Source organism: Chaetodon auriga, chromosome 5 (assembly GCF_051107435.1).
Source record: "Chaetodon auriga isolate fChaAug3 chromosome 5, fChaAug3.hap1, whole genome shotgun sequence".
NCBI lineage: Eukaryota > Metazoa > Chordata > Actinopteri > Chaetodontiformes > Chaetodontidae > Chaetodon > Chaetodon auriga.
In genome coordinates this window covers 21318851-21344934 of record NC_135078.1, presented here as the reverse complement: position 1 = coordinate 21344934, position 26084 = coordinate 21318851, and the positions used below count along the sequence as shown (strand labels likewise).

At 44.8% G+C, this 26084-nt stretch overlaps 1 protein-coding gene across 4 annotated transcripts in view; it reads left to right on the top strand.

Annotated features, from left to right (window-relative positions):
• emid1 (EMI domain containing 1) overlaps positions 1 to 26084 on the top strand; it is a 55562-nt gene that overhangs the window by 4173 nt on the left and 25305 nt on the right. For all 4 annotated transcript variants that reach the window (XR_013077150.1, XR_013077151.1, XM_076729934.1 and 1 more), the window contains exons 2-3: positions 4593 to 4706; positions 5999 to 6102. Coding sequence is in view for 2 of the 4 variants with exons in the window: in XM_076729934.1 (XP_076586049.1) it covers positions 4593 to 4706; positions 5999 to 6102 (218 nt within the window). In the remaining 2 variants the exon portion in view is untranslated. The remainder of the gene's footprint in view (positions 1 to 4592; positions 4707 to 5998; positions 6103 to 26084) is intronic.

The following is a 26084-nucleotide window of genomic DNA, read 5'->3' as shown; positions in this document are numbered from 1 at the left end:
CAGTGTGGGTGGGCACAGAGCGAATCAGGTGGGCCGTTCCCATCCAAGACCAATCATACTTAATAGATTCTGAAACACATTGTTAACCAAAATAGGCCATTACGACTATACTTGCCTGAATGTATCACAGTTTAATCATACAAGCCCTAGATGTCATCAGAAGTAACGTTACAGGCACCAAGACGAACAGCATCGCATAGCCCGACACGGCGGCCATATATCCACACACACACACACACACACACACATACACACACACCGCTGATGGATGCAACGGCATTATTAAACTGGATAGATGTAGTATGGATAGAGGTGCAACATGCTCAGTAACATTAAAAATAACACTCGACCATAGCCCTGCACATAAGCCACACACGCAGATGGCAGACGCCACAACATCAGCATAAAGTCCAATTGTACACCCAACAAAAACGATACCCAATCAACAATAATATTGAAATAGGCCAGAGGCTACTACAGTCTACAATATAAATTAGATTACTCATGATGATTACAGCAAGAAACGATGGGGCTTGGCGTTGAACGCTGAAATGATTTCCTTATACTCCAACAATTCAGTCAGTTGTCTTTCAAGGGAGAGCAGGAACAGAGAGTTCGGTCTCTATGCCATCACTGATGCCCTAACAATTCCCAAAAGGTGCCTCTGTTCAGTGCCTCTTCGTTTTTGCCATGCCTACTGGTGACTTAGCTCGTCTCCTTTGGTTTTACCCCTCACTGTAGAATGTGCCCCGCTGCCCTGGTGTTGAACACAAAACTGGGGAGGATGTTTCCAGTCAATGAAGCCAGTTTTTATGAATTGGCCCTCAGTGGCTGCTTTGGGGAAATGGCGACATGCCTTACAAAACACAGCGTCCCTCGAAGTACTGTTCTCAAGCCATGGGAATCTTTCATACAGCCAGGCAGAGAAACTCCTAGCTTTGCCTGCTGTAGTGATGACTGGGAATGAGCTGTGTTTGGACTGGGATGCAGGTTCATCTATAGTGGACAAGTCTTTTACGCTCTCAGTGCTTGGCTGAGCCAAGCCTGGAACAAATGAACACTAAAGGAAAATACAGTTCATTTTCATTCTTAGTCATTCGAAATATTTAAATGAGCTTTTCTAAGCGCATGGCTGAAGGTACCTGTGCTTTGGCATGTTGTGGTTGGAGAGTCAAGTGCTAAGGCGCATGCTGCTGCTGACTGAGAAAGGACTGAATTAGCAGTCACATTCGAGCTGTTACTACTTGGCACTTGGAGAAACTGGCGTAGGAGTAGGTGTCTGGGTAAGAATGATGGCTGAACTTGAGCTGAATTCTCTTCCTCCTGCTCCCTAAAATGTCTTTTTGTCACCAACTGAAGCAAACTGCTTTGTTTCACCATGATTCTTATCTGAAGCTTCTGTTTCTGTGCACAATGCACAGGGGCTGCTCGCTGACCTTTCATCATCATCATCATCATCGTCATCATCATCATCATCATCATCATCATCATCATCATCATCATATGGTCAACAAGAAGCAAGAAACAATTTTTTATTTAATATTTTTTTATTTTTACTGGTTCCATAGTCAGTGTTCAGAGAGTGCCAAGTGGGTGGGCTCAGGCCCATCTAGGCCCACCCACAGCTACGCCCCTGCTTGGCGTTTGTAGTGTTGAGGAACAGATGGGCCAAAGCTGTGATTCTTCTGTCCCTCAGAAATTGTGTGTTTCTTTCTTAACAATTGGCCGTGTGACTGTGAGAGATGGTTGATGATTTGATTTATGTAGCTCGGACCCGACATTCAGAGTGTGCCATGTGTGCTTAGAGACCTGATACTCACCGAGGGCCTTCTTGGTACTCTTGCCAGTGAAACAGCGTGGTGCTGGTGGGCTTCACACTTCATAACACAGGGGTGCCTCCAGTAAGAGGAAGGTGTTGACTATGAAACATTTGTGAAAAACTGAGTGCACCAAAACACCTGTGTCCCTTTATGAATAAAGCCAGACAAATTCAATGGACCATTGTATAGTAGTTCTCAGAAACAAAAAAAGACTTTAAAACAGACGTTTTAAGACGTTAAAACAATTATCTTTAGGCATCAAACAAGTACTTATTATCGTGTACATCCTCACTGCAGTGCAGAAAGTGCTGACCTTGCTGCTTTGTACTTACTTTGCATTGTTAGTCAGTTTTAGCACGTTACGTTGGTAATGCAGGTATTGGTTTCAAGCCATGTGGGAAACTGTAAACTCTGTTATGCCAACTGCTTTTGTTATTTCATTCACTGAAGCAGCAGCGGCTGGCATTTCCTCTTTGGTAATTGCATAAGTGCAATGCAAAGAAAGAAGGGGAAACCATAAAACCCACCCCCACTTCTCTCCTTGTACCCCCTGGTGACAATCTTAGCTGTTCCCAGGTGAAACCTCCTCTCAGCCTGGGAACCTCAGATGTTTATCTGTTGGGTCTGGAGGATAAGTGGTGGGGAGGAGTTTGGGTTAGTACCCCCGCTCTACCTGACCACAGCTCCTTCAATGTCTGAAATTTTCCACCCGTGATTAGAGCAATTATTTCTGGACAAGGGAAGGCAATCATGGAGTAATCATATAGATCCGTGTACATTTTTGTAGCCTCATGGCTGATGGGTACACTGAGATACATGAGGGGTGAGCCTGTATTTAAAGAACATGTGTAGAAGATGAATTCCCGGCTCGCTTTACTTGAGAAGTTTAGGATTAATTCAAACTGCGTCTGACTTTAACACAGGTCCTTTTACTTTTGAATAGTCTCAGACTCAAGCACTTGACAGTTCTGACTTTAAGGACCGGCGTGTAGGACTGAGTGGCAACTAGCAATGAAGTCCCTTTCCAAATTTGTAGGAGAACCTGTGGTGATGCAAAAATGCGAAAAACATGAAAAGCACTCTCTAGAGCCAGTATTTAGTTTGTCCATTCAAGGCTACTGTAGAAACACGGCGGTGCAACATGGTGGACTCTGTGGAGGAGGACCTGCTCCCATAATGAAAACACAATTATTCTTATTTTCAGGTTATTGTACATTAATAAAAACATACTTCTGAATATTATATTTTATTTCTGCCATTTTCTACCCATAGATCCCCCCAAACCTCACACACTGCTCCTTTAATGTTTTTTTATTTGTTTGTTTTTAATGCAGCAAAGACTACAACATGCCATTCTTCTGTCGGCTGAATGATGATTACATGAATGGAATAAATCAAGAGTAATCAATAGCAGTTATATGAAAAACAAACTGTCTGTCTCGGTCTGAGGTGCTGCAGAAGCTCACATAGTGCCCCTGCTGGCTGGCTCAGGTCTGTGTGTGCGGCCACCACAACATGTGGGGATTGTTAATGGGAGCTGGTTCAGGGCTGCTTCGCATCCTCCGCCTTTGGCAGTTTCCCGTAGTGTAAACCGCCTCACACACACAAACATGTGGTCTCGCATATTGACAAACAGACTTCGGTGGGAACAGCTCCCCCCTCCTGCAAACATGTTGGCAGCAGAACACACAAAGTGTAGTTTTGTGCTACGAGCCACACAGTCTCCTTTGTGGTTTCTACATAGAGCCCCCTTTCTATACATCTACTGATTATGTAGACGCAGGCTATTGCAATCGTTCTCCTTGTTACTCCTCCAACCGAAGCCATAAGAAGGTAATGAGGCTATTTGTACACTTCATTGTTAATAAGATGACAGTGACATATGGTAGTTCAAAAAGCCACAGCATGTTTCCATACATTAAAGCCGAGTAACCACCTGTCAGTATTTTCTTCAGAAGTAGAGGAGAGATGAAATGGCCTCTCGAGGTAAACTTTTCTTCTTGCTCCTGCACCCTCAGGAGCAGATATCTACTTCTGTTAGAAGGATAATTGAGCTCAATGAGTCATCCTTGACACGTTTTGGTGCTTTTAGCATAATGGTGGCATCGCGTGCCGTAACTAGACCTTCTTACAGAGTGAAAATTTTTAATTTTGCTTCTGGAGGCGTATGAAATGACTTGGAGGAGAATGGAAGCCAGTGTGCTTGTCTCGGCCTGCTCTTAATCAGATTCTAATGTGACTTTTACAGGCTATTCTGTCTCTAGCAGGTCAGTTTCAGCACAGGCTCAGTGAATACTGTCTGTCGAAGCCTCTCTGGAAAGGGAGTGGACTCATGACCCAGCATTAACCCCTAATGAAAAACCCTAGTCTCCACACGGGACCTCATCTTCCTCTTTATTCCCTCCTGAGGGACCCCACCTCCTCCGAATGCAAACGGATGTGTGTTGATAGAGGAGAGACCATGTGGTAAATACAGCCCACAATGCACTCCTGCAAATCTCGTGGCTGATTAAAACCGTGTAAACACCATAAAGAAGTTTCAAAACAAAAGGGTGGAGGAAGGGAGGGAAGAGTCTCAAACCTGCCGAGAACAACAGCGTATTGAATGTGACTGCGTGGCTAATTTCCCTCTGTGAGCGCGCCACAGCCTGAGCGCGCTCATTTGGTGGTGTTTTAAAGGATTTACTCTGAAAATGTGATTTTCTTTCTGTACCTAAAAACAAGAACATTTATTCTGCACTTCTCTGACTCTCACTCTCTTTCTCCCTTCAGGAACTGGTGTCCTCACACGGTCACTAAGACGGTGACTTGCCAGGTGCAGAATGGGACAACCCTCCAGCGGGTCTACCAGACCTGCCGCTGGCCGCAGGGATGCACAGGAGGCAGGTGAGGAGAGGCGAGACCCTTTCCTCTACTGCTACTGCTGTAACACTGAGATATGAACTCTATTTACGGGGTTGAACCCACCTTAAAACTCCGCTACTGTGGAAGCTCCATGTTTGTTATTTGGTGTTATAGTCCTTTTCTGGACTTTAACTATAATGTTTAAAAGTAGAAAACTGTTATCTTTCTCCACATCAGTTTTATAGTCATTCTTTTTTTAGCTTCACCGTTTGTGGCTACAGTTCATACCAAGTCATATTGTTCCCAAACTTTCTCAGCTCGAGGCCCAAAAGAGAAATTTTCCGTCTCCCCAGGACCCAAACTTATAAAAATACATCATGAATCACCATAATACCTATATACATATATAAACTACTGATAAAGAACACCATCACTTTAAATGTATATAATAATATGTGTTTATGTAATAATGACAGAGAAGGTAAATCACCACTCTCACTAACTGCTACATTAGTCCAACACAGAAGTATTAGGAAAAGCTATTTAGACTGACTTAGAAAAAACGTTCACATCAGCCTCCAATTTGTAATTTCAAGTCTGACATATCTTTCTGACAGCTACAATATCTCCCATGTAGCCAAAAAAACTACAGATTTGTCAGCAAACAATGGCAAAAAGTCTGCAAAACGACCATCTCTGACAGTTTAAATAAAATGCAAAATAAATATTAATACAGTCATTTCTGTTGGTTTAAAAGGAGCTCAGCAGTTTGTTTGTATCTAGTTTCTCTTGTTAATGAACCTCTCCAAATGTATAACACAGCCAATGTAGCTCATTTATGCTATTAAAGGCCAGCGGCCGGGGTATCAACACGAAGCTACCGTGTTGGAATAACAGCAGCTTTTCTCGTTCTTCCCTTTCTGCCGACAGTGAGTGAATGCAACAGGAAATCTGTTGTGACTTATACCAATTTCTCCTCCTGAAAGCATTCACAATAGATCAAAATGCAACGCAGCTGCACCACATGTTGTGTTCTGGATAAGGAACACCTAAAAAGTTCCCACCTGTTCCCTGGGAAGACAAAAGGCATTCTGGGAAGTGAAGGAAATAAAAAAAAAACTTAAATGAGGCAGGTTCAGCAGGTGCACATAGAAATCAAATCAAACCAGGTGACATGAAAATCAAAGTCATCAAAAAATAACTTGAGCGTCACACTGTATCTTCGAGGGGAGTTTTCTTCCTTTCACTTTGCTCCACATCACAGTGACAGCGCATACACAGACTGTAATAAGTGTGTGTGTGTGATGGCTTTGGGGTTTGTGTGTGCTTCTCAGCTACAGGACCGTGGTCAGACCGTCCTATAAAGTAGTGTACCGCACTGTGACCTCTCTGGAGTGGAAGTGCTGTCCAGGATTCAGCGGCGCTGCCTGTGAAGAAGGTGAGCCAAGACAGGACTCTCTCACACACACACACACACACACACACGCACACACACACGCACACATGCACACACATGCATACATTAGTCCTACAGCAGTCAGAGCCTTCTGAGGAGGGCCAGCATTGCAATCTAGGACTGAGAAAAGGTTTAGAGAAACAGGTTTGACTTCTGCCAGTTTTCTCTTTCTTTCCCGGCTGCCTCTTTCCTTTCCCTGCCTGTTTCCTCTCTGTTTCCTTCTTCTTGTCCTTCTTTAGCTCTCCGAGCTTTACTCATTTACTGCTGCATCTCTCTGTTTCGGTTTTCTGGCCTCCGTATGTGCCTCCCAATACACGTGTACGAGTAATACTTTAAAACAGGAGTGATTTCCATTAGCCTTACATAAGGCTGCTCCTGTCTTCTAAATAAAGTTCAGAAATAAGATCCCTCAGCTTCCTCATGGTGAGTCAGATACCTCCACTTTATTAATCAGCTTTAATGTGTTCATTCTCAGAGTCGCTGTACTACGTCAGGGTTGTTTCTTTTGTGTGGTTTCGAGTTTTATGGTCCAGCTGGAAACAAGTTTTCGTCCTCTTAAAATGCCATGCTAGTGCTGCTGTTTTCATTTTTTGACTACAGTAGCTGCCCACCTCACACACACACATACCCAGTGTATAATGACTTCCCCTGGCATTGGCCCCGATGTCTCTGCAGTCTGGAGAGAAGGGTGGAGCGTCTGTTTATGCCGGGACCCAGGACGTGACTGGGTGTAACGTAAATCTCCAGGCTTTCTGACACAAAGGACAATAAATGTTTAGAGTGGTTGAAGTGGTCACTTTTTTGTGGTGCTCAAAGCAGAGGCTGTTTTTCCCTTTAACGTTCCCACTCCCAGGTGAGCTAAGAGCAACTCCCAGCCCTCCCAGTGGCCTGTAGTCTGCTGCAGTGTGGCTCCAACTGGACAAGTTTCTCCACTTTTCCTGCTCGCTTACACATGGCACGCATCAAAAGTGCCTGAATGTCGTGCTTGTTTTAGACCTTCCCCGCTCTCAAAGTCAAAAAACACATTCACATTCAGACAGCCCAGACTTTACTTAACAAAAGCAGAAGAGCACACAGTCAAACTGGGAGGAAATTATCCAATTAAGTTGTTGCTGGAGGAGATTCCCCTCCGGTTGTCATGGCAGTAGGGGGCTGTCGAGCCAGCAGGGATGCTGGGATTAGCCACTTATCTGAGCGTCGTTCCGGGTGGCTCAGATCACAGGCGGCGCTGAGTGGAAGTGACAGGTCCCATTCACAGGGCCTTTACTCTCCGGCACCATGGATGCTATCCAGGGCCACCAGCGCTTTGTTCTGCTCCTGCCGCGTGAGCAGAACCTCTTGCCAGCGTAGAACCTGATACCCCGCTGCTGTCTGCCTCATTCGCCGCTTTAAGGAGAAATAAAAGCTTGCCACACGGGCAAAGCTGGAGGCCGGATTGTGCTTAAATCTGTTGCCATAGTGTTGCCAAGTGAAAGTTAAAGCTGCGCTCGTAGTTCAGTGGGTGCAGGTTTCAGATCCAGGCTCTTAATACCTGTGTGTGTGGCTCCATCTGCAAATCTCCACACATTTCTTTGTGGATTTCCAGACGGCTGCGAGCACTTGTTTGACCTTGAGTTGGGCTGAAATAAAAAGGTCCCTTAAACAAGCAACTCTGTTATATAAAAGAACAAACAACCACCATCTCACTGCACTTTTCAAAGTCTGCTGTCTAGGTCAGAAATTAAAAACATATTGCTTTTGATCTCGTTAATCTCATAAAGAGCTAACACCGGATGCGTATATCTTTAAAGACCTCTTTTGGAGTTCCAGTGTTGCTTATATACCTTCGCTCCCATCATCCCTTTTCCTCTGCTTGTCTGCTTTTCACAGACGGTGGAAAATGTGTATGATCCGCTCATTTACTCACGCCAGCCTGCTTTTAACTCCACCGTCCTCTCACCAGGCCACCCCGAGAGCCCCCGGCCCTGTCTGATTCCCAAGGCATTACGGCAGATCTCAACAATGTCCATACCAGCAGGACTCTGGTGCTGCTTTTAGGTGCAAGAGAGAAATGGAAGTGCGGCATAAGCTGAGAGGACTCATTTACGTGGTTATATTTCAAATGGAGATGAGAGAGTTGTTTTCTTTTGTATCCCTCTGTTCACACCCCTCCGCCTGCCAGCTGATTGGTCAGCACACGTAAATCAACAAGTCCAGTTTGAAGTGAAGATAACGTGTCTCTGTTTTAGTTTTGGGTCGTGCGTTTCCAGAACCAAAGCAGCAGAGCGCAGAGATCAACGACAGAGCATTATGGGAAGAGTTCACGCAGATGCTGTCATCCAGTCATATGCAGGCTTTTGAGCATTTTTTGCCTATCACGCTCAAACTGAGGGCTCCAAAAGCAAAACATTACATCACACCCAGGCTGATAAACAAACGTACTCCATCAGAGTCCAAGCGGAGTAAGATAACACTGCATCAGACAAGCACCTTTCACAGACGCTCTCTTTTTCTTATTTCCTCACCCCAAGCTCAAGACTTGGCTGGAATTCCAGGCCAGTGGTGTAATTACTGGGTCCTAATTGTTTTCTATGAGGTTTGGGAGATATTGTCTTACTTGTGGACCTGGAACACAATGCTCTTTATCTCTGATTGAGCCTTAGGAAAAAAAAAAATCTAAGTATTTGCAGATGGAGACACTTTCATAGGCTGCCAGAAATGGGGATTTAATGTATGCGTCTTTGGCTTTGGCACTCCAAGTAAGTAAATGCTTGTTTTCAGATGGGATATCCCAACTTATGCTACATCAAACACAAATATCAAAATTATAGTTCATTTCAAAGCAATTTCATGATACGAGAATATCAAATGTAACCAATAAAGGCAAGATTATTACATTAGAGTTGGCTCTCAAGACTGTACAATGCAGCGTGAACATACGGTCCAACAGTGAAGGCCGACTGCACACTCAGCAGTCAAGGAAACCTGTAAAACTCATTGGGATCTGCTAATTGTGATGGAGCCTTAAAAGCGTGACGATGACACTAAGAGACAGCAGTTGATATCTTGGACTTGATTTGATTTATGGAGGACAGCACTTTAAAAGAAATATGGCTGCAGCTTATCACAGGAGGGGGCCACCATGCGAAAACCATATGGGGGAACGTAGACTTGAATTAGCACGGCTGTCAAAGCTCTGCCGCGGGGGTCCCCGTCAAGCTGTATCTCGCAGCCAAGCGGAGGCTGCGGTTTTTTGGGACGCAATTACGGTATGGCTGGGAGGCAGAGGCGCGCTGTCTGTAATAAGCCGCAGAAATGTAATCTGTGTTTTCACAGCTCAGCGCAGCTTATCACAGGCCTCCACGCTAAACCCCGTGCTTTAAACATCAGTCGGCTGCAGCTTGCCATTAGCGAAGGAAGAGTGGGAGTGCGTGGACGGCGGTATACGCGTCTGTCTGACTGCCAGAGTGAATGTGTGGGTGGGAGTGCGAGGTGTTGAGGATTTGTACAGTGAAGGATGCAGCTGTTCAGCGTGATTAGCTGCTTTAATGGCAGCGGGCTTGAGGGGCTGTGAGTGGAGCGACCTCAGCCTGAGGTCAGAGGGGAGGGAGCTGGACAAGAGCAGGTGACCCCCACTCCCACTCCTCTTAGACCACACAGAGCCGCACTATCAAAGTCTGACAAAACATGGAGTCACCTTTTCACTCAGCCCTCCTCTTCTCTTTCTGTCGCATTCCTCGAGTGGCCTCCATTTGCATTAGCAGGTGTTAAACATGTCATTCTCTCGTGCTCCAGTTCATTCACAAAATAATCGACTTGATGTCAGCTGCATTCACCCCCCCCCATCCAGAGCATTTATGCAATCATAAAATCTACAAAGACACATAAATCACATGCATACAGGGAGGCAGGCTGCAGCCAGCGTGCAGAAAAAGGCCACAGCAGCTGATATTCATAGTTATGTAAATGGCCAGCGCAGCACAAGTGCTGAGCCCAAATTGGAAGCAGCTGAAGTGAAGGCGAACTGGGCTGAGGGCCCCAGATGAGATTAGACATGGGAGCGTCCAGCCCCTTCAGCCCACGCTGTTCCGCTCAGGGGAATTGTCATAATAGTCATTAATTAACAAACAACCCCACTGAAAATACCAACCAGCCAACCTAAACCAAACCGTGGATGGAACTTTTCTCTCTTCTCTTGTGCTGTCTGCCTTTATTTCCATACCAAATGTAAGTGTGTGCTGGTATGTGCATCAGGTTTATGAAAAATCCCCAAATTATGCTTCACAGAGCGGTTCAGGTATTTAAATTGGAATATATACTAATAATTATGATAATGTTAATATGACATTATTTAGAAATGTTCCATGCACATAGAGAGCACACACTGTACAGTACAAAGCTCTCAGGCTGTGGAATAATAATAATAGAGTCATGAGAATTATAATTATGCCTCCATATGCCTGTGTGGTTTATGTTTGACTGTAATATTGTCGGGCTAAAGGCGAAAGACAGGCGCAGTAATGGTAAATATCCATTTCTAGGACAGCCACGTTGTAGGTTATCACTTATAGGATGTGTGTTTACAAATTTTAATTATTATAATATCTGTTTTATTTATTTGATAGCCTGTCCGTACATGAAGAACCACATTTGTTTTAATGCTTTACGCTCCATTTGTTTACCAGCGTCATCTGGCGTATCGTCTGTTCTTAAATCTAAAATAAATGTCAGAGAACTTCAAGAAATACAGACGCACAATTCTTTAGCTGAATCTTTTTTAAAGTTTCATACATACTTAGCCTTGATTCTGAGTTAAGTTTTATGTATCTGGCTCCTGTACTGGAAATGCCTCTTCTGCTTACTGATTTATTTATTATTTCCCAAGACGTCCCCTGGGAGTGCATTGAAAACTGTTTTTCCTGCAGTCAGAAAGAAATAAAGTGGGCCGAGTCAGCGCAAAAAAACTTTTAGGGATGAAAATAGACACACACACACACACGCACACACACACCCGCACACACACACCCGCACGCACGCACTCCGTGGCAGCTGGAGTATTCTTCTGTCCCCAATAAAGCGGAGGCATTTCCCCTCACCCTGTAGTCTAAGTGGACTGGTGTGCTGACTGAGCGACCCACAAACAGACAGGCTCTTCACAGCCCGACAGATCACGCCATCAGGAGCAGAGAGGAGAAAGACGCTCTCCTCCTGGCCGAGATAAGGCCAAGTGAACTGGTAACAGGGCTTTTACCATGAAGGAGGATGAAGAAAATAAAAGCCTTTAAAATCCTACCCTTTCTTTTAAATCCTCCTCAGTCATGGAGGTGTGAGCTCTACATCCTTTCTCTCATCTCTGATCATTAAAGCTGCGTTAACCTCGTCCGCTCCCTATCACCATATCTCAGCTTGCAGGCAGAGAGTGGTGTGATTTAGGTACTGTAAAACACAGCGCTTCTGTCTTTAGGTAGGCTCTGAGAAGGTAATGAAGCACATTTGGCGTTTTGACGTCAGTGCGGAGACAATGGCAGCATTGATGGAGTGGGAGGGTACAGTCGGGGTCCTGTTGGTTCCATACAGCTGTGATGAGTTCAGTGGACCCAGTTGCTCCCTGCAGCCTCACTGGGAAGGCTGGTAATGTCTTTCACAACCCAAAATCAGCATCTCTCAACTTAATTTGTCAGAATTCCAGTACCTTTCCATTTTTTCTTTTTAATCTTCCTTCTCTCTCCTTTTTTTAGCTTCATAATGCTGTTTTTTGCTTCCACTTTCGCTTTTCCACTGCAGTGCAGATTATTTTCATGATTTTGAACCTGGTGTCTATTTTCTTAATTAACCAATTGTTTTGTTGAATTTATTTGATGATTAAAAAGACAGAATAACACAGTGCAATCATTGAGGATTAAATACAATAATTTCCATTGTGGTCCTCCAACATACGGCGAACAAAACAACAACAACATAAAAATGTAAAACCACTTGAGACAAACATGCATGTAACCGTGGACATGTTCCAAGCTCTCTTCATGATACAAATACAAGTTACTGAAAAACCATCTTTTTAAATCTGTTTTGAAGATGAGCTCTGATGTGATCAATTTAAGGCTTGAAGGAAATTTATTCCACTAACCTCTGCGTCATGAAATGTCTGAAAACAGTGGAAAATGCTTAATTTGATGTGTTTAAATTGCTTTTTTAGTCTGACCAAACATCCAAAACCCAAACATATTCAACTGTGCAATTAATTGCTCATCAGTTTTTTCTGCTTTATTTCTCTCAACTGGCTTATCATTTCAACTCAACTTCTACACAAAATCACTGTTTTATTCTCTTGCTCCCCAGTTTTTCTACCAGTCATATGAATCTCAGTAAAATCCAGTGATGTCTCTTTCATGCCGCTGTCTCACCCCCACTCCCCTCAGTGTATATCCACATTCTGAGCCACATAAACATGAAAATACTATGAAAACAATTGCTTTTAGATGAGATATCCTTCTCTTGCACAGCATCAGGCTGTGGTTTTTGTACACTCCCAGTAGTGCTGATGATCTAGCTGCTCATTTGTCACTGTTATGAGTTCATAAACATATACAACACCACATAAGAGAGGCTCGAGTGTTGCGGCTCAGTGGGTGGGGATTTTATGAAGCCAACCTTCAAGCCTCCTCCACTCCCATGTTTACTAAACCACAAACAGTCCACCACATCACACAGATCTCACTGTGGTGTGTTGTGGTGACATCATTTATGGCCTCTCGTATCACAGACCTCCCAAACGTCCCCCCACCCGCCCTCTGGTTCGGTCTCAGTTTCCCAGTCACTGAATCCTGCACTCTTGGATAACGTGTAGATTTTAAAAGTCATTGCCCCCGCCTGACTTTTGAGCTCTATTTTGAGCTGCATATATTTCCATTTGCTCATGTGGTTGATGCAGCACTCAGCGGGGATGAGGGGAGTGGTGCTGATGGTTGTGATTAGTTCTGGACTGAAGACGAGAGTGGAGAAGAGGTTTGGATGAACTGCACCAGCAGTTTGGCCTAATTAGAGACATTCCCGGTTGGCTTTCAGAGCTCAAACCTGACAGAGGAGCGGGCCTTCCCCTCGAGCAACCAATCGTCTTGGCCAAAGAGAAATGACCTCACTTGATTGGCTGGACAAGTAAAGAGCAGAGGATAATAGAACTTGCCTCTAGAGATCAAATGTCTGATATATAAAGCTGGAGCTATACACGGCTGGCAAAGCGAGACTTTACAATAAGCTGTGTTGGTTTTACAGTCACAGACAATGGAGCCGTGAGAAATCTACCGCAATAGAAGTGTGCTGTGTTCTCAGCTTGGTGTTGAGGCAGGACAGTGAGGCCACGTGCCAACAAAACCAAACCATCACCAAAGTTAAGACTGCAAGGCACCCAGAACTGAGTTTGCAGCGCACTGTATATAAATGCTGTGGTGTGGTGATTGATCATACATGCATCACACAGAAGGCAGAATTATCAAACAAATGCAATAATTACCATGCATCTGGCAACACTGAGGCAGGAGATCATGTAGATGTTAGTTTATTCACAGCCAAGTCAAAACTGGTCTAAAAATCTCAACTAAACCTTCAGCACTCACCGGTATCCACCTGAACTCCCTTTCTACAAATGTGATCAGGTAGTCTCATGTGGTATTTCTTATTTATTGTTTGAAGTCAATTTTGTAAAACATGATGACTTGTCTTTATGTACAAAAATCTGACCACCACAGTGTTTCACAGAAAAGTATGTGTGTTTCATGTTTGCAGAGTGGTGGCTACTCTGCGCTAATAGAGCATGTAAGACATGCATCATTTAGGAAAGTGCTCGTATCTCATTGGCTTTCCTCACCGTCTGGGGTCAGGTCTCAGGGGCTTCTCTTAATATCCACACACATATGGGCCTGCACACACACATTCGGGCACGCTCAGTCTGCAGGCCATTTCAACTTGGCACGGCACCTCATTTCACCGTCCTCTTCCTCACTTGGAGACACACATCTTGTTGAGATCATCTCCGAGGCACAGAGTGATGTGCGCGTTGTTCAGGAAGTGTGGTATGCTTCAGTGGTCCAGGGCCAGTCTTCGTGGCTGGAGGAAGAGGTTGTGTGGCAGTGCTGGTGTGGCTGGTGGGGCAGCGTCAGGGGCTCAGAGCCAGAGAGGCCCAGCGGGGTGAGCTCATTAACAACAGGACGTACCCCTGAACCTCTAAACCCAGGCCTGCATTCCGTCCGCTCCACTGCCCCTTGGGACTCATCCAGGGGGGCTTTAACAGCCCCGGTGTTTTGGTTGGACCATAGCCACAGCCAGAGCTGTGCATGACGACTCCCGCCCCTCCTCCCTCCCCCGCCTCAACCAGGACCATAAATACAGTCCAGAGAGGGTGTCTGTGTGTTCCTGCTTCCTCAGGTGTTTATGGCTCTCTCACTCATTCATGCTGAGCTCACAGCCAGAGTCTGGCAGCAAACAAACACTTGCACTCATACACACGCAGACATGTTTAAAGCACCAAAAACACCTGCTCTCACACGCACGGACACATATATCAAGTTTGTATGTGCAGACAGACTCGTGCCTCAGACTAAAATTAAATGGAAATCCTTACACCGCAGATGAGTGGAGGTCACGCGAACATGAAAAAGGCAGCGAGCTGAACTTGCTGAGTCGCTGTAATCAATAAGCTTGATACAGGACACGGGCACACACTCACTGTGTGTCTCTGTTTCTGCACGCATACACACTGTATATCAGTTGCATGTGTGCCTTATGACAGATAGACTGACAGGGCAGTAAATCACAAATCGCTACTGTGCCAGAGTTGGAGCTCTATCTGCTCTGTCTGCTGCTGTCATTGACTGCGGGTTGAGGGACGCAGCATGATGTCATGGCCTTTTATTTCTGTTGGCTGGCCTCCACGTTGTCTTCTTAAAGGGCTCCATCTCACCTGATGTGGACCACATGTGGCCCCATGAGACCGTGTCTGGTCAGCTTTGTGGAGACATGAGGGCTGACAGCCAGACAATCATCAAACGACTCAAAATAACCAAATATACTGCTTTTTGAAGTTCTCTTGCTATACTGTCTTTGTTAGTGTGGGTTTACTGTATGTACATGGTTCAGCATTGGCTTTCACTTGTTCATGGCACCATGGCAGCGCTCGATGGTTTGTACATTATCAGGTCAGATTGTGCTTTAATTATCTTCTCCACTGTAATTCATCTCAATTCATTATTTAAGCAATTTTTAAAGCAGACAATACCACACATTCCACAGTTCCAGTTTCTAATTTGCTGTTTTTTATGTGGCTTTCGGTCTGTTGATTGGACAAAACAAGCTGTTTAAAGACTCAGCTTGGGCTTTAAAAAATCATAAAGGCATTGTAACAGGAATTCTCTCTATTTTCAGACATTTTGTTGACCAAACATTTCATCTATCTATCAAGAAAATTATTGCCAGATAATTTAATAATTGCTCGGTGCAGCCCTGTGAGAAAGTTTATGCTGCTTGATACAGCTCGAAACGACTCAAGTGTTTTTCCATTGTCAAAGGTTGTGGTGGTACCTGGTACTTTCTTTTGGTCAGTGGAAACGAGGCTTTGGACAAGGTGTACGGGCTCTGTTGCTATTCTTTCATCCCTAACAATGAACTGTAAAACAGGGTTTAGAGGTTCAAGTCTCACTGTGGGCAGCTAACGCTGAAATGAGACTGTCAGGTAGTTTGGATAAAAACATCCACCAAGTGTCATGTGCTTCTCATTTTTCACGTGTAGACTGCCTGAACAGTTACATCAATATCTATCTGAAATTAGGTAAATGTGGATACTGATATCTCAGAGTCCACAGTTGTGCCATTCAGAGGATCTGGTACTGAGCCGCTGCCTGCACATGAATTGGCCTCTCTGAGCCTTTTCAAAATGGTTACCCTCTTTGGACATCCCCCATCATTACATCCTATTTACAAAAGACCAAAAGGATTATTCTCAGTTAATGCGTTTTATATGAACCCTTCACTTTGCCTGTGTAAACCTAGCTACTCGAGTAAACAGAGCCCTATTGAAGCAGAGTTACTAAATCTGCAGCCAGATGGGTTCTCGACCCCGAGACAAAGTGGAGAATTACAGTTTGTCCTGAGAGTCCGAGCTCAGCTCTCGCCCCCCCCCCCCCCCCCCCCCTTCTCTCTGGCCTCGCTCGGGGGGGGGGGGGGGGGGGTAATCTTTTCCCTCTCTCCTAGATGGTGAAAGAGATGAGTGTGTAAAACGAGAATGGCTGTACTAGTGAAAGGGTGGCACGACTCCAGCGGGACACGTTTCTCCAAGTGCTGCCAGGTAGAAGAGGCAGCGAGAACGGAAAAGAGGATGTGTTTTTCCTCCTCTCTTGTTGTCACAAGCTGACACTTGCAAAGAAATGGGATGGCACTGTTGTTTTAAGCCAGATGGAGGAAAAATATTATAAGGCATATGGAGAGATGGGGAAACGGAGTGGTTTTCTTAAGTGGAAAGGCCTGTTCATGTTACTGTTAAAGGGACAAAGAACAGACTGAAGTAATAACCATGATGAGCATCATTCATACTTTCTCTACGAGCCATAACCACAATGTTCCTTTGAGGTAATTTATCTTCTCATAATGTAGCTCAACCTTAGAAGTAAAATTAGATTTGAGGCTCCCTTGTCTTTGTCTACTCTGTCTGACCCTCTCACAGTCCACGCATCGCTACCCCCTGGGTGTGGGTGGGTAGCCATAGGGACGCCAAAGGGGTGAAAGGGCAGAGGATTGAGGGGTGCAGGGTTTGTGCTTTCCTGCAGAATAATGGCAAGTATTGTTCCTTAAGTGGCAGCACTGTATCAAGACTATCGCGGGAAATTTCTTGACGTACTCATTCGGTGTCAGTCTTAAATTTCTGAGACACTTCAGAGCTGTATGTTGTGCGCTGGTCATGCTAAGGGAGTACAATGTGTCCCTTTTAGCGCCTGAGTATCAGCAAATCAAAAGGATTATTAAAGCCAAAGAGCTGCGCTGTACGAATGCGTCAGCATGCAGGAAGATGATTAAGTGAGATCAGCCACAACGGACAATGGAGTGCACTTTGTATTACTTTTGCTTCAGTGTTGTGGTCTAACTGTCTTCTGTTCCCCTGTTTTCTCTTCATCTACACTGTTGAAGAGAAAACAGGGGAACACTAACTGAAAACTGGAGCCAGCATGGAAACCTGCCAGAGATACAGATCCTCCAGAGGTCATTATGAGTGACAGTTAAGTCTCAGCCTCGGACCAATACTCTCACTGTTGATGTGTAATTGTGATGGAGGCCTCACACGCTCCACGATCCGCACAGGGACAGGAGAGGGCACGCCGGGAGATGAATTACAAACACTGCTCAGGATCATTCATCCATCAGAGCAGCTCTTTTTGCGCCAAGCTGGAATTCCTTTCCCCTGGCTGCACCTGACAGTGCAGAAACCTTAACCCGAGCTACCGCCAGCTCACTTTTGCTCCAGAAGTGCAGCTGACTTTGCTCGAGCTTTTCGGGAGGTTCTCTGTCAAAGCCGAGGCAGCTTCTGTCAGCAGCAGCGAGCAGCCGCCCTCCTCTCTGGAAGTGCCTGAAGGATCGATCTGAGAGGCTCTGCAGTGGACGGGTGGAGCGTGGATGGCTATCATCAGCAATTTGACTCCACTCGCTTCTTCTGCTAATGTTGTTTGAATGAAAGTTGGGGCAGAATTGTTGATGAAAAGTAGGAGATGTTGAAAGGGAATGGCATAATGTGTTACAGTTGACTGTGCAGAGGGTATGCTTATTGGCCAAGGACTGGGCGTGCAGGTTCATGCCAGAACTATATACTTTTTCTTCCATATTCCAAGATGGAAAAGTCCTCAGAGACCTTGCTCAATTGTGTTTTGATGAACACCGGGAAGGCGTCCTTGCCACCCCCAGTCACAAAATCTAAATATCCCTGAACCTTTTTGGGAATTTGTCGAGCAGAAGTTTATGTTTGTCCACGTCCTCACATACAATTAAGATCTTGTATGAGAGGAAGGGAAGGACTGCCTCAGCGATGTGGCTGTTACTAATATGTCTGCGCCTATGAGTCACACGGCGGCAGAGCCACGTGGAATTTATGAGTGCATATATGAATGCTTAAATAACAACATTAATGAAGTATGCTGGCGCGGATTGATTATGTGCAGTGCTTGTTATGCTGTAATGTGTCACAGTGGGTGTTTACCTTTTAGATGTTAATTTCTCCTTTCTAGGTTGGCAATGAGCAAAGCAAACTTGGCCCAAAGTTTTTTTGTATAAGCTGGAAGTTGCAGATTTGATCTTTTTCCTAATTTTTTTTTTTTTAATAAAATATGTATAAATGAACAATGCACACTTTCCCAGGCACAGGGCTTTACAGAGAGAGACCGAAAAGATTGAACGCAGCTTTCTAGGTTGGCGTCTTGCTAATTGCAAACACAGATGCGAAAACAAGTATCCAAAACGTGAGCAGACCAGACTCGAAAAACACGAACGAGGACATAACACATATAGCAAACCCAGTCCCCAAAGACAAGCGCATGCTTCACTGTGGCAGCATTAAAAAAAGAGTGTGTCTTACCACCTGCATCACAGACCTCCACATGCTCATGAAGGGTGGGGGTAAATACATTTTTGGCTACAGCAGCATCAACACCTCTCCTCCAGCGGCCATTTTGAACCCTGATGTTCAAGCATGGATAGCTGCTGTTATGCACCATTGGTTTTGTCATGTCATCAAGTGCAGAGATGACTGGATGTAAGAAATCCAGAGGACAATATGCTCAGATCAGTGGCCCTGGAGTCTGTCCTCACAAGAAAGATGACAGCACTGGATTGTTTGTTCAGATGCCTCAGTATGTCTGCTTATACATGACGAGGACTTGTGAATACAACGGCTTGTAATCTTGGGATGGATGCATGGATGGGGTAGCAAAGCACGTGAATTTCATTCCTTTTTCCTACAACAGTCTGCTTTTAGCCATGACCACGATCTTTCCGTAACCTTAGCCCGTAGTTCTTGAGCCTGATATTAACCACAGCGCTGGCAGATCAGAAAGCTGTCTGCTCGCCATCAGATCAGAAAATGCTCGCATCGCTTCTACTGGAAGGCAGTGACAGACAACATACTTCATCGTTTAGTTTAGAGGACTTGTTGGACCCTTTGAAGGTCTGTCTGAATACTATTTGTCACTCTCCAGATTGTACCCTGGCTGTGCAGTGGCCACCGTGTGAATAAGGTCACAAAGCTCTGGGAGTCACAGACGTGTAGCCTGCATGATTCATACGAGGATTATCACTGAACTCTGTCGCTATGAAATCAGCCCTGAGCTCAAAGGCTGCGTCTCATGTGTGAATTATGATAACTCGCTGCACTCTTTGAGTTTCAGCCTCATAACTGCACAGAAAGAGGGAGGAGGACTTCGAGTGCTAAAACAGTATAAATTACTTTCATTTTCCACTCGTGTTGGGTCTTATCATCTCACCGCCGAGTGATGTCATGTGTAATCCTGACGCTTTCATCAAGCTTTAAACTGAAGTGCTTTTTTAACGGCGGTCTGCTGTATAGTTTTATGTAGATGGTTGTATGATGAGTTTTAAAGGTTGGTTTGCCCTAAATTGCCACTTGTGATATTTACAGCTTTCATAAGTAGTTTAACACTCTGCAGATAAAACCGCTGAGTCGGGACAATTAGCCTTCAAGCTTCGTGTGTAGCTGGTGAAACTTGTGAATCAATTAAACCACGATGAATAGCAGAGGATAGAGGGGGAGTAAGAGGATTAAGAGCTCACGAGAGGTGTCGCTGATGGTTTCTGGCTGACCACTGCATCTTGAAATCCTTAATAAGCAGCCCCTCTGTACTTTAACCTGTCAGTGTCTTCGACTACTGTGAGACGGGGGGATGAAGACGGAGCACTTGTTCTCCTCACAAGCACTCCCTCCATATTGTGGAGTGCCACAGTTTGATAAACGTCCAGCCTTGGAGTCAGACAGTGGGACACATCCATCCATTTTTACTGCTGCACCAAACGCTGGGAGAGATCAGGTCCTTCTGTGCCAAGACCTCCAGAGCACAACTCAGACTGCCAGATATCAGCGATGAAGAGGGGAGGACAGCGAGGATACACACATCATGTTTGGACTGCGCACACACACATACATGCACGCACTAGACAGACAGACACTGCAAACATACACACACACAGGAGACATATTTAGTTGAGACAGGCCAGATGTTTTATCTCAGTATGTATGTGTCAGAGTGCTCCCCTCCCTCTGACGGAGGAGTGTTAATCTCTGGAGCTGGAAGCTCGGCACGCCGCCACGGCTGCTGCGACCGGGACCGCTCTGATAAATTACACCACACTGACCACGGAGGGAGGTCTTGAAAAGCCACAAAAGACCCCGTACACCATAAGTCTCTGACAGACCCAGTGTGATTTTGTGAGACTGGATAATGAAACTTTATCTTCACCTCACTGACTGTCTAAATATGGCCTCTCATCACTAAATTACTTTTATTCTGGTGTAATGATATAGCTGCTGAAGTATCAAAACGATGCTCATGTGTTGATTGATACTGTGTTGCTGATTAAAACACCAAACAGTATAATTACACAGTAAGCTCAGCAGAGACCTCAGTCTACATGTGGTTCAGTGAAGCTTTTAACATCCAAACATCCTTTTAGTCTTACTGAAGACTTTTTAAGTGTGTCACATGTGAGCTGGGATAGGATGCTGTAATTTTTGGATTTGTGACCTGCACTCAGCTCCCCAAATCCCAAAACAGCTTTAAGACTCACTAATATTATTTGCTTCCCACGCCTGTGGGATTTTTTTTTTTTTTTTTTTTTTCCGGTATGCAGGTAATTAATGACCTTTAAGAGGCAGCATCCGTGCATTTTTCTTGAAATGCTCAAACAGTTTGTTGATGAATCGACCCTTAATCTTTTACATCATTTTTTAATCTAAATATTCATTCTCTGGTTACAGCTTCACAAATGTGAGGATTTGCTGCTTTTCTTTGTTATCTTGAAATATGAATCTTTGAGTTTTGGACTCTGGGTCAGACAAAAGGACCATTTGAAAAACTGTGATTTTTCACTTTTTCTTAGTGATAATCAATCAAATGCAGATGCAGCTTCTCAGATGTGAATATTTGTATTTTTTCTTTCAGTGACAGTAAAGTAGACGTTGAGTTTTGGACTGTTGTTTGGACAAAATAGCTTGGGCTCTGGCAAAGTCTGATGGATGTTTTTTCACTATTTTCATTTTACAGACCAAACAATTAATCGATTAATCTACTAATCTTGCAGCCCTCCTTTTTAGAAGTAAAGCCAAAGTATACGTCGATGTTACCTAAGTGTCTGCTGTGGAGTTTGAAGAAAACTCGAAGTTTCTTCTTTTCCTCGATCAGCACTTTCTCACAGTGTGGGTGTGATGGAGCGAGGCGGAGGCTGTTGTTGAAAACTTTGTGGATGCCAGCAGGGAGGAGTTTGAAGGAGAGCTTGTCTTCCTTTGTAATGCGGTGCTGAGATAAGGGCAGCATGCACCGTATCAGCCGGAGCCCTGCGGGGTCGGAGGACCCCTGTTGACCTGAAACTGTGATCACACAGTCTGTTTTAATCGCTGACAGGGGCAGCGTTGATTGATGGCTTGGCATTGTTTGCTTCTCGTTTGGCCGGTGGTTTCGCTCTGCTGTAAGGGGCGGTGATGGTTCTGTGTGGTTTTGATCTGTGTTTCCTCTGATCCTGTAATCTGCTTCCACTCCTCTGCATGGGAGCCTCTCCTCTGTGTGTGTGTGCTTTCATCCTTGTGTGCATGTCTTCACACAGTCAGCTCTGTCTGTGGGCATGTTGTGTTAAAGTGCTTTTCAGAGATAAGACCCTCATTCTGGTGCAATGGCAGAGGGGTGGAGGATGAAGGGAGTGAGAACGCTGTGAATAGAAGCATCCCATCTTCCTCCCTTTATATCCTTTTTTCGTCTCCTCTCTTATCTTTGCTCCTTTTTCATTTTCCCCCCAACAGTTTTCTCATTTCTTTCTCTGAGTGATCTGTAGCAGAGGCAGTAAATTGCAATGCACTTGCAAACTGTGGGAGAGTTTCTGTGTCAGTCTTAAGCCCGACAGCGACGGAGAATGGATGTCACATTAACACTGGCACACTCCATCAGCGAGCAGTATCTCTGCCTTGGCAAATCGAGACAGGGAGAGAACGAGTTGGACATAAACTGATGGAGGAAAAGTGCATCACTGAGAGCTTTCCTCGACTGAATCATTCAGCGGCCCCCCACTGGTCTGTCTGATACAAAAATGAGCAAAAAAGCCCCCAAATCCCTCATTCTACTGTTAATAAATCTGTCTTTGAAGCATAAAATGTTCATATTTCATTGTAGAATTTCTGTCCTTTTGAGTATGACTGGGAGAAAAGTTTGCCCCTGTAGATACACTTTTCCTGTTTATGGATCAAATTTGCTGTCACACATATCCATCATGAGGCACACGTCTACAACATGAACACAATCATTCTTACACATCCAGGTGTGAATGCCCCATTGCCTGGTATGTATGTGTATTTATGATTTATATTTATTTAAACTTTTTTGAATTCTTTCTGTCATTTTATTTAAATGTTCTCGGCCGCGTGTGTCACGATGACCACAATGGAGGCGACAGGCCACAATGTGGTGGTCTCACAGTAAAGTTGTTCCTCATGCTGCTGAGGTTTTGAGCTCATCAGGATGTTTCCTTTCTGCGTGCACCTTGGAAGTAGGTCTTGGAAGTAGGTGAAACTGTGCCAGAAATTCCTACTCAACATACTTCACACACAGGTGTGACAACAAACGGCCCTCCCTTTTCTTTTCTTTTCTTTTCTCTTTTCTTTTCTTTTCTTTTCTTTTCTCTTTTCTTTTCTTTTCTTTTGCTCTCCTGCCCAAACACTCCAGGAGTCACGGTTGTAAAAAAACACCCTCTATCCTCTGTGTCTGTAGTTTTGTCCTCTGCACCGTTTGGCTCTGAACTGCCCTCTTTAGCTTATCATCCCTCTGTAGAACACACAGAGCACGCATACTTATCTCCAATGGTGCAAAACACAAACAAACCATAGCCCCTGCGCGCTTGATGGCCCTTTATTTCCATCTGTCGGAGGAAGCAGACACGAGACAGGACCTCATGTTGGAGTAACACTGCCCAGATCTGAGGTGTTGTCACTGGGATCGGGTGGGTGGGTGACTGTGAGGGGTGGTGTTACTCCAAACAGAGCAGAGATAGAACATGCAGATGCAAAAAGACACCTGTGCAGAGGAAACGTGAAGCACACAACGGGCCTTCATGAGTAATAATCTTCCATCTGTGCTGATAAAATGACGAGCAGGAATACGACATCAAGATGTCGTACTGCAGCTCGATGGCGTGCACTCACAATCAACATTTTTTTGTTTGCCAGACCATGCCTGTCATGATTATGCTTATCTGCAGGGTGCTGAAATCCTCTGAAGGTCACTTTGTTTATTTCCAAGGGAGTTTCCAAAACACGCTGTAAGTGTTTGTCATCAGGATTGAGATGCTACAGATAGCTCTGGCTATACATGGATTAGCCTTTGGAATTCCTACATCCAGTAATTAGTGTCATCCACTGCATGCACCGTGTCTGCTCCTGCTGTGAGTTTCCTTCCTGAATACTGCACAAACACACTAATTTTCCATTAATATTTGAGTATATTTGAGGATAAACTGAGTTTATTTTCAGTGTGCCCAGAGGGTCTTGCCATGTTAGCCTTGTTAATCCCGCTGCTGTCTCTCTGACAGAAGACCAGAGCTCAGAGCTCTTTGTCATCTCTGTGTATTTGTCTTGCTCGAGGCTATTTTGGTAATTCAAATACTTTACACATTGTAGTGTCATGATAAAGACTTCCTCTACTTCTTCAGTGTTGTCTTACGTGGATTAAAGAAAGCCTCCTGTTTTTCCTGCCAGGGTAAAGGTTAGACGCTGTATGGATCTGTCCCGAGGTCACTGCACATCAGTCATCATGTTTGTTTTGTCTGTCTTCTGTTTTGCTGGATGTAAGTTTAGCCATCGCAAAGCCTGCGGTGCAGTGCGAGCCATCAGGAGAATGAGGTCCAGATTGCTGCATAGTCTGTCGCATGCATGTTCATTTATGTCTTCATCATGAAAGGTCCCTTACACTGTGTAAACTGTAGGCACGACAGAAGAGAGCCATGATTAAAACCTCCCTCGTTTGTGCTTTGTGTTTGTGTAACCTCAGCGAGACGAGGTCCGGCATACCTGCGTTATTGCTGGAGTTAAAGCTTTACCTCCTGCAGGCCCGCCATCAATCAGCGCAGTGCCGGTTAGCGCTGTGCTGGATTAGCGCAGGTTTGACCCCCACCAGGTGTGTGCGACCTGTGTCACTGTCTCACGTCCCGGCTGCGGTGTCGTGTTCTCCGGCGCCTCCCTGCGAGTCTACCTGAGTAAAGGCTCACTGTTCCACACGCTATCACCCCGAACCCAAAAAAAGCCCAATCAGCTTTGATCCCACCCTGCGGCCCCTGGAAGTAAGTGGGGTCTAATCCCCCAAAAGCCTTAGAAAGACACAGAGGAATGCCTGGCACACAGCACACCATTCACCCAGGGATTAGAGTGAGAGGAGCTCAGCTACACACAGTCATTTACTCCACCCACTCCATGTGAGTGTATACGTGTGGGATTGTGGTGTGTGCGTGCATATGTACATGTATGTAAATTCTGCAGGCATGCATGCACCCAGGAGTTAGAATAAATGATGATCTAAAAGCCTAAAGAGGACTTTACTAACACTGCCAGAAAGCCAGGTCATGTAAGGTTGAATGCTAATTAGCAGCATTTGTCAGTAATAAAAGAGTTTTCAAAGCAGCAGGAGCTCCACGGAGGCCAAATGATGTGTGCCAAAGCTGGGGGTGCACAGTCCAAAAAAGTTTGTTAACTGATATCTTATTTCAAACTAAGCGTCTGAAAATGTCAATATATACGATGTTGATAAGATTATTTTTCCAATATCAATATACAGCCCACCTGTTTCTCACATTATGGCAAATTTATGAAAAATAATATAATAGTCTTTCATCACTTCATTACATCAGACAAGAAACATGTGAAACGATTACTCATTTGTTACTTTATAATTCACATTCATCAATTTGGACAACAGAGTTTTGAAAAATTATCCAGAGAGAGGGGGGGTCCACCAAAGGCTGCTGAATTATGATGTTACTGTATTATAATCCAGCCCTATTGCAGATGCTGACAACATACAATATAAGCCAAATACTTAGAATGAGTAGCAAGAACATAACTTATGTCTGTGGTTAGTCCCCATTTCCTCAGTAATGAAATAACTGTCTGCTCATTTGTCACTCTGGAACCGGAAGCAGTTTTCTAAACATCTGTAACCCAGAAATCAACAGCAGCTGATCGCCATCCGGTTTGATCACACCAACACTCCTCTGAACAGATTTTTTTAATACTCAATTGATCCTCAACGGAGAAAGCTGAGAGCTCCAAACCCGACCCTGCTGCCTTTAATTATACTTTCATTTTCCGCAGCAGCAGGATTACGAGTGTCCATGAGACATAGCGAGCGCCCCCGTCTGTCAGCGCACCGGGTGGAGGGATGCAGCACTGTCAGGTGGATGACTGTGTTATTCACACTCGTGTCACAGATGCACAGTATCGTGGTCAGTCTCGGCCCTGTGTGTGTGTGTGTGTGTGTGTGTGTGTGTGTGTGTTTTAACAGGTGCACAGAAATGTTTAATGATGTACAGAGTGATGCTCAGAGCTGGCATAACGCTGATGGTGAAGACAATGAGGCAGCAGTGTGCAGCAGACTCATCAATCTTACCCTGAACCTGGAGTGTGGAGGGAGGGATGTTGATCCTGGCACTCTGCCACTGCTTTGAGAGCTTACCCATATGTGACTGCTTGT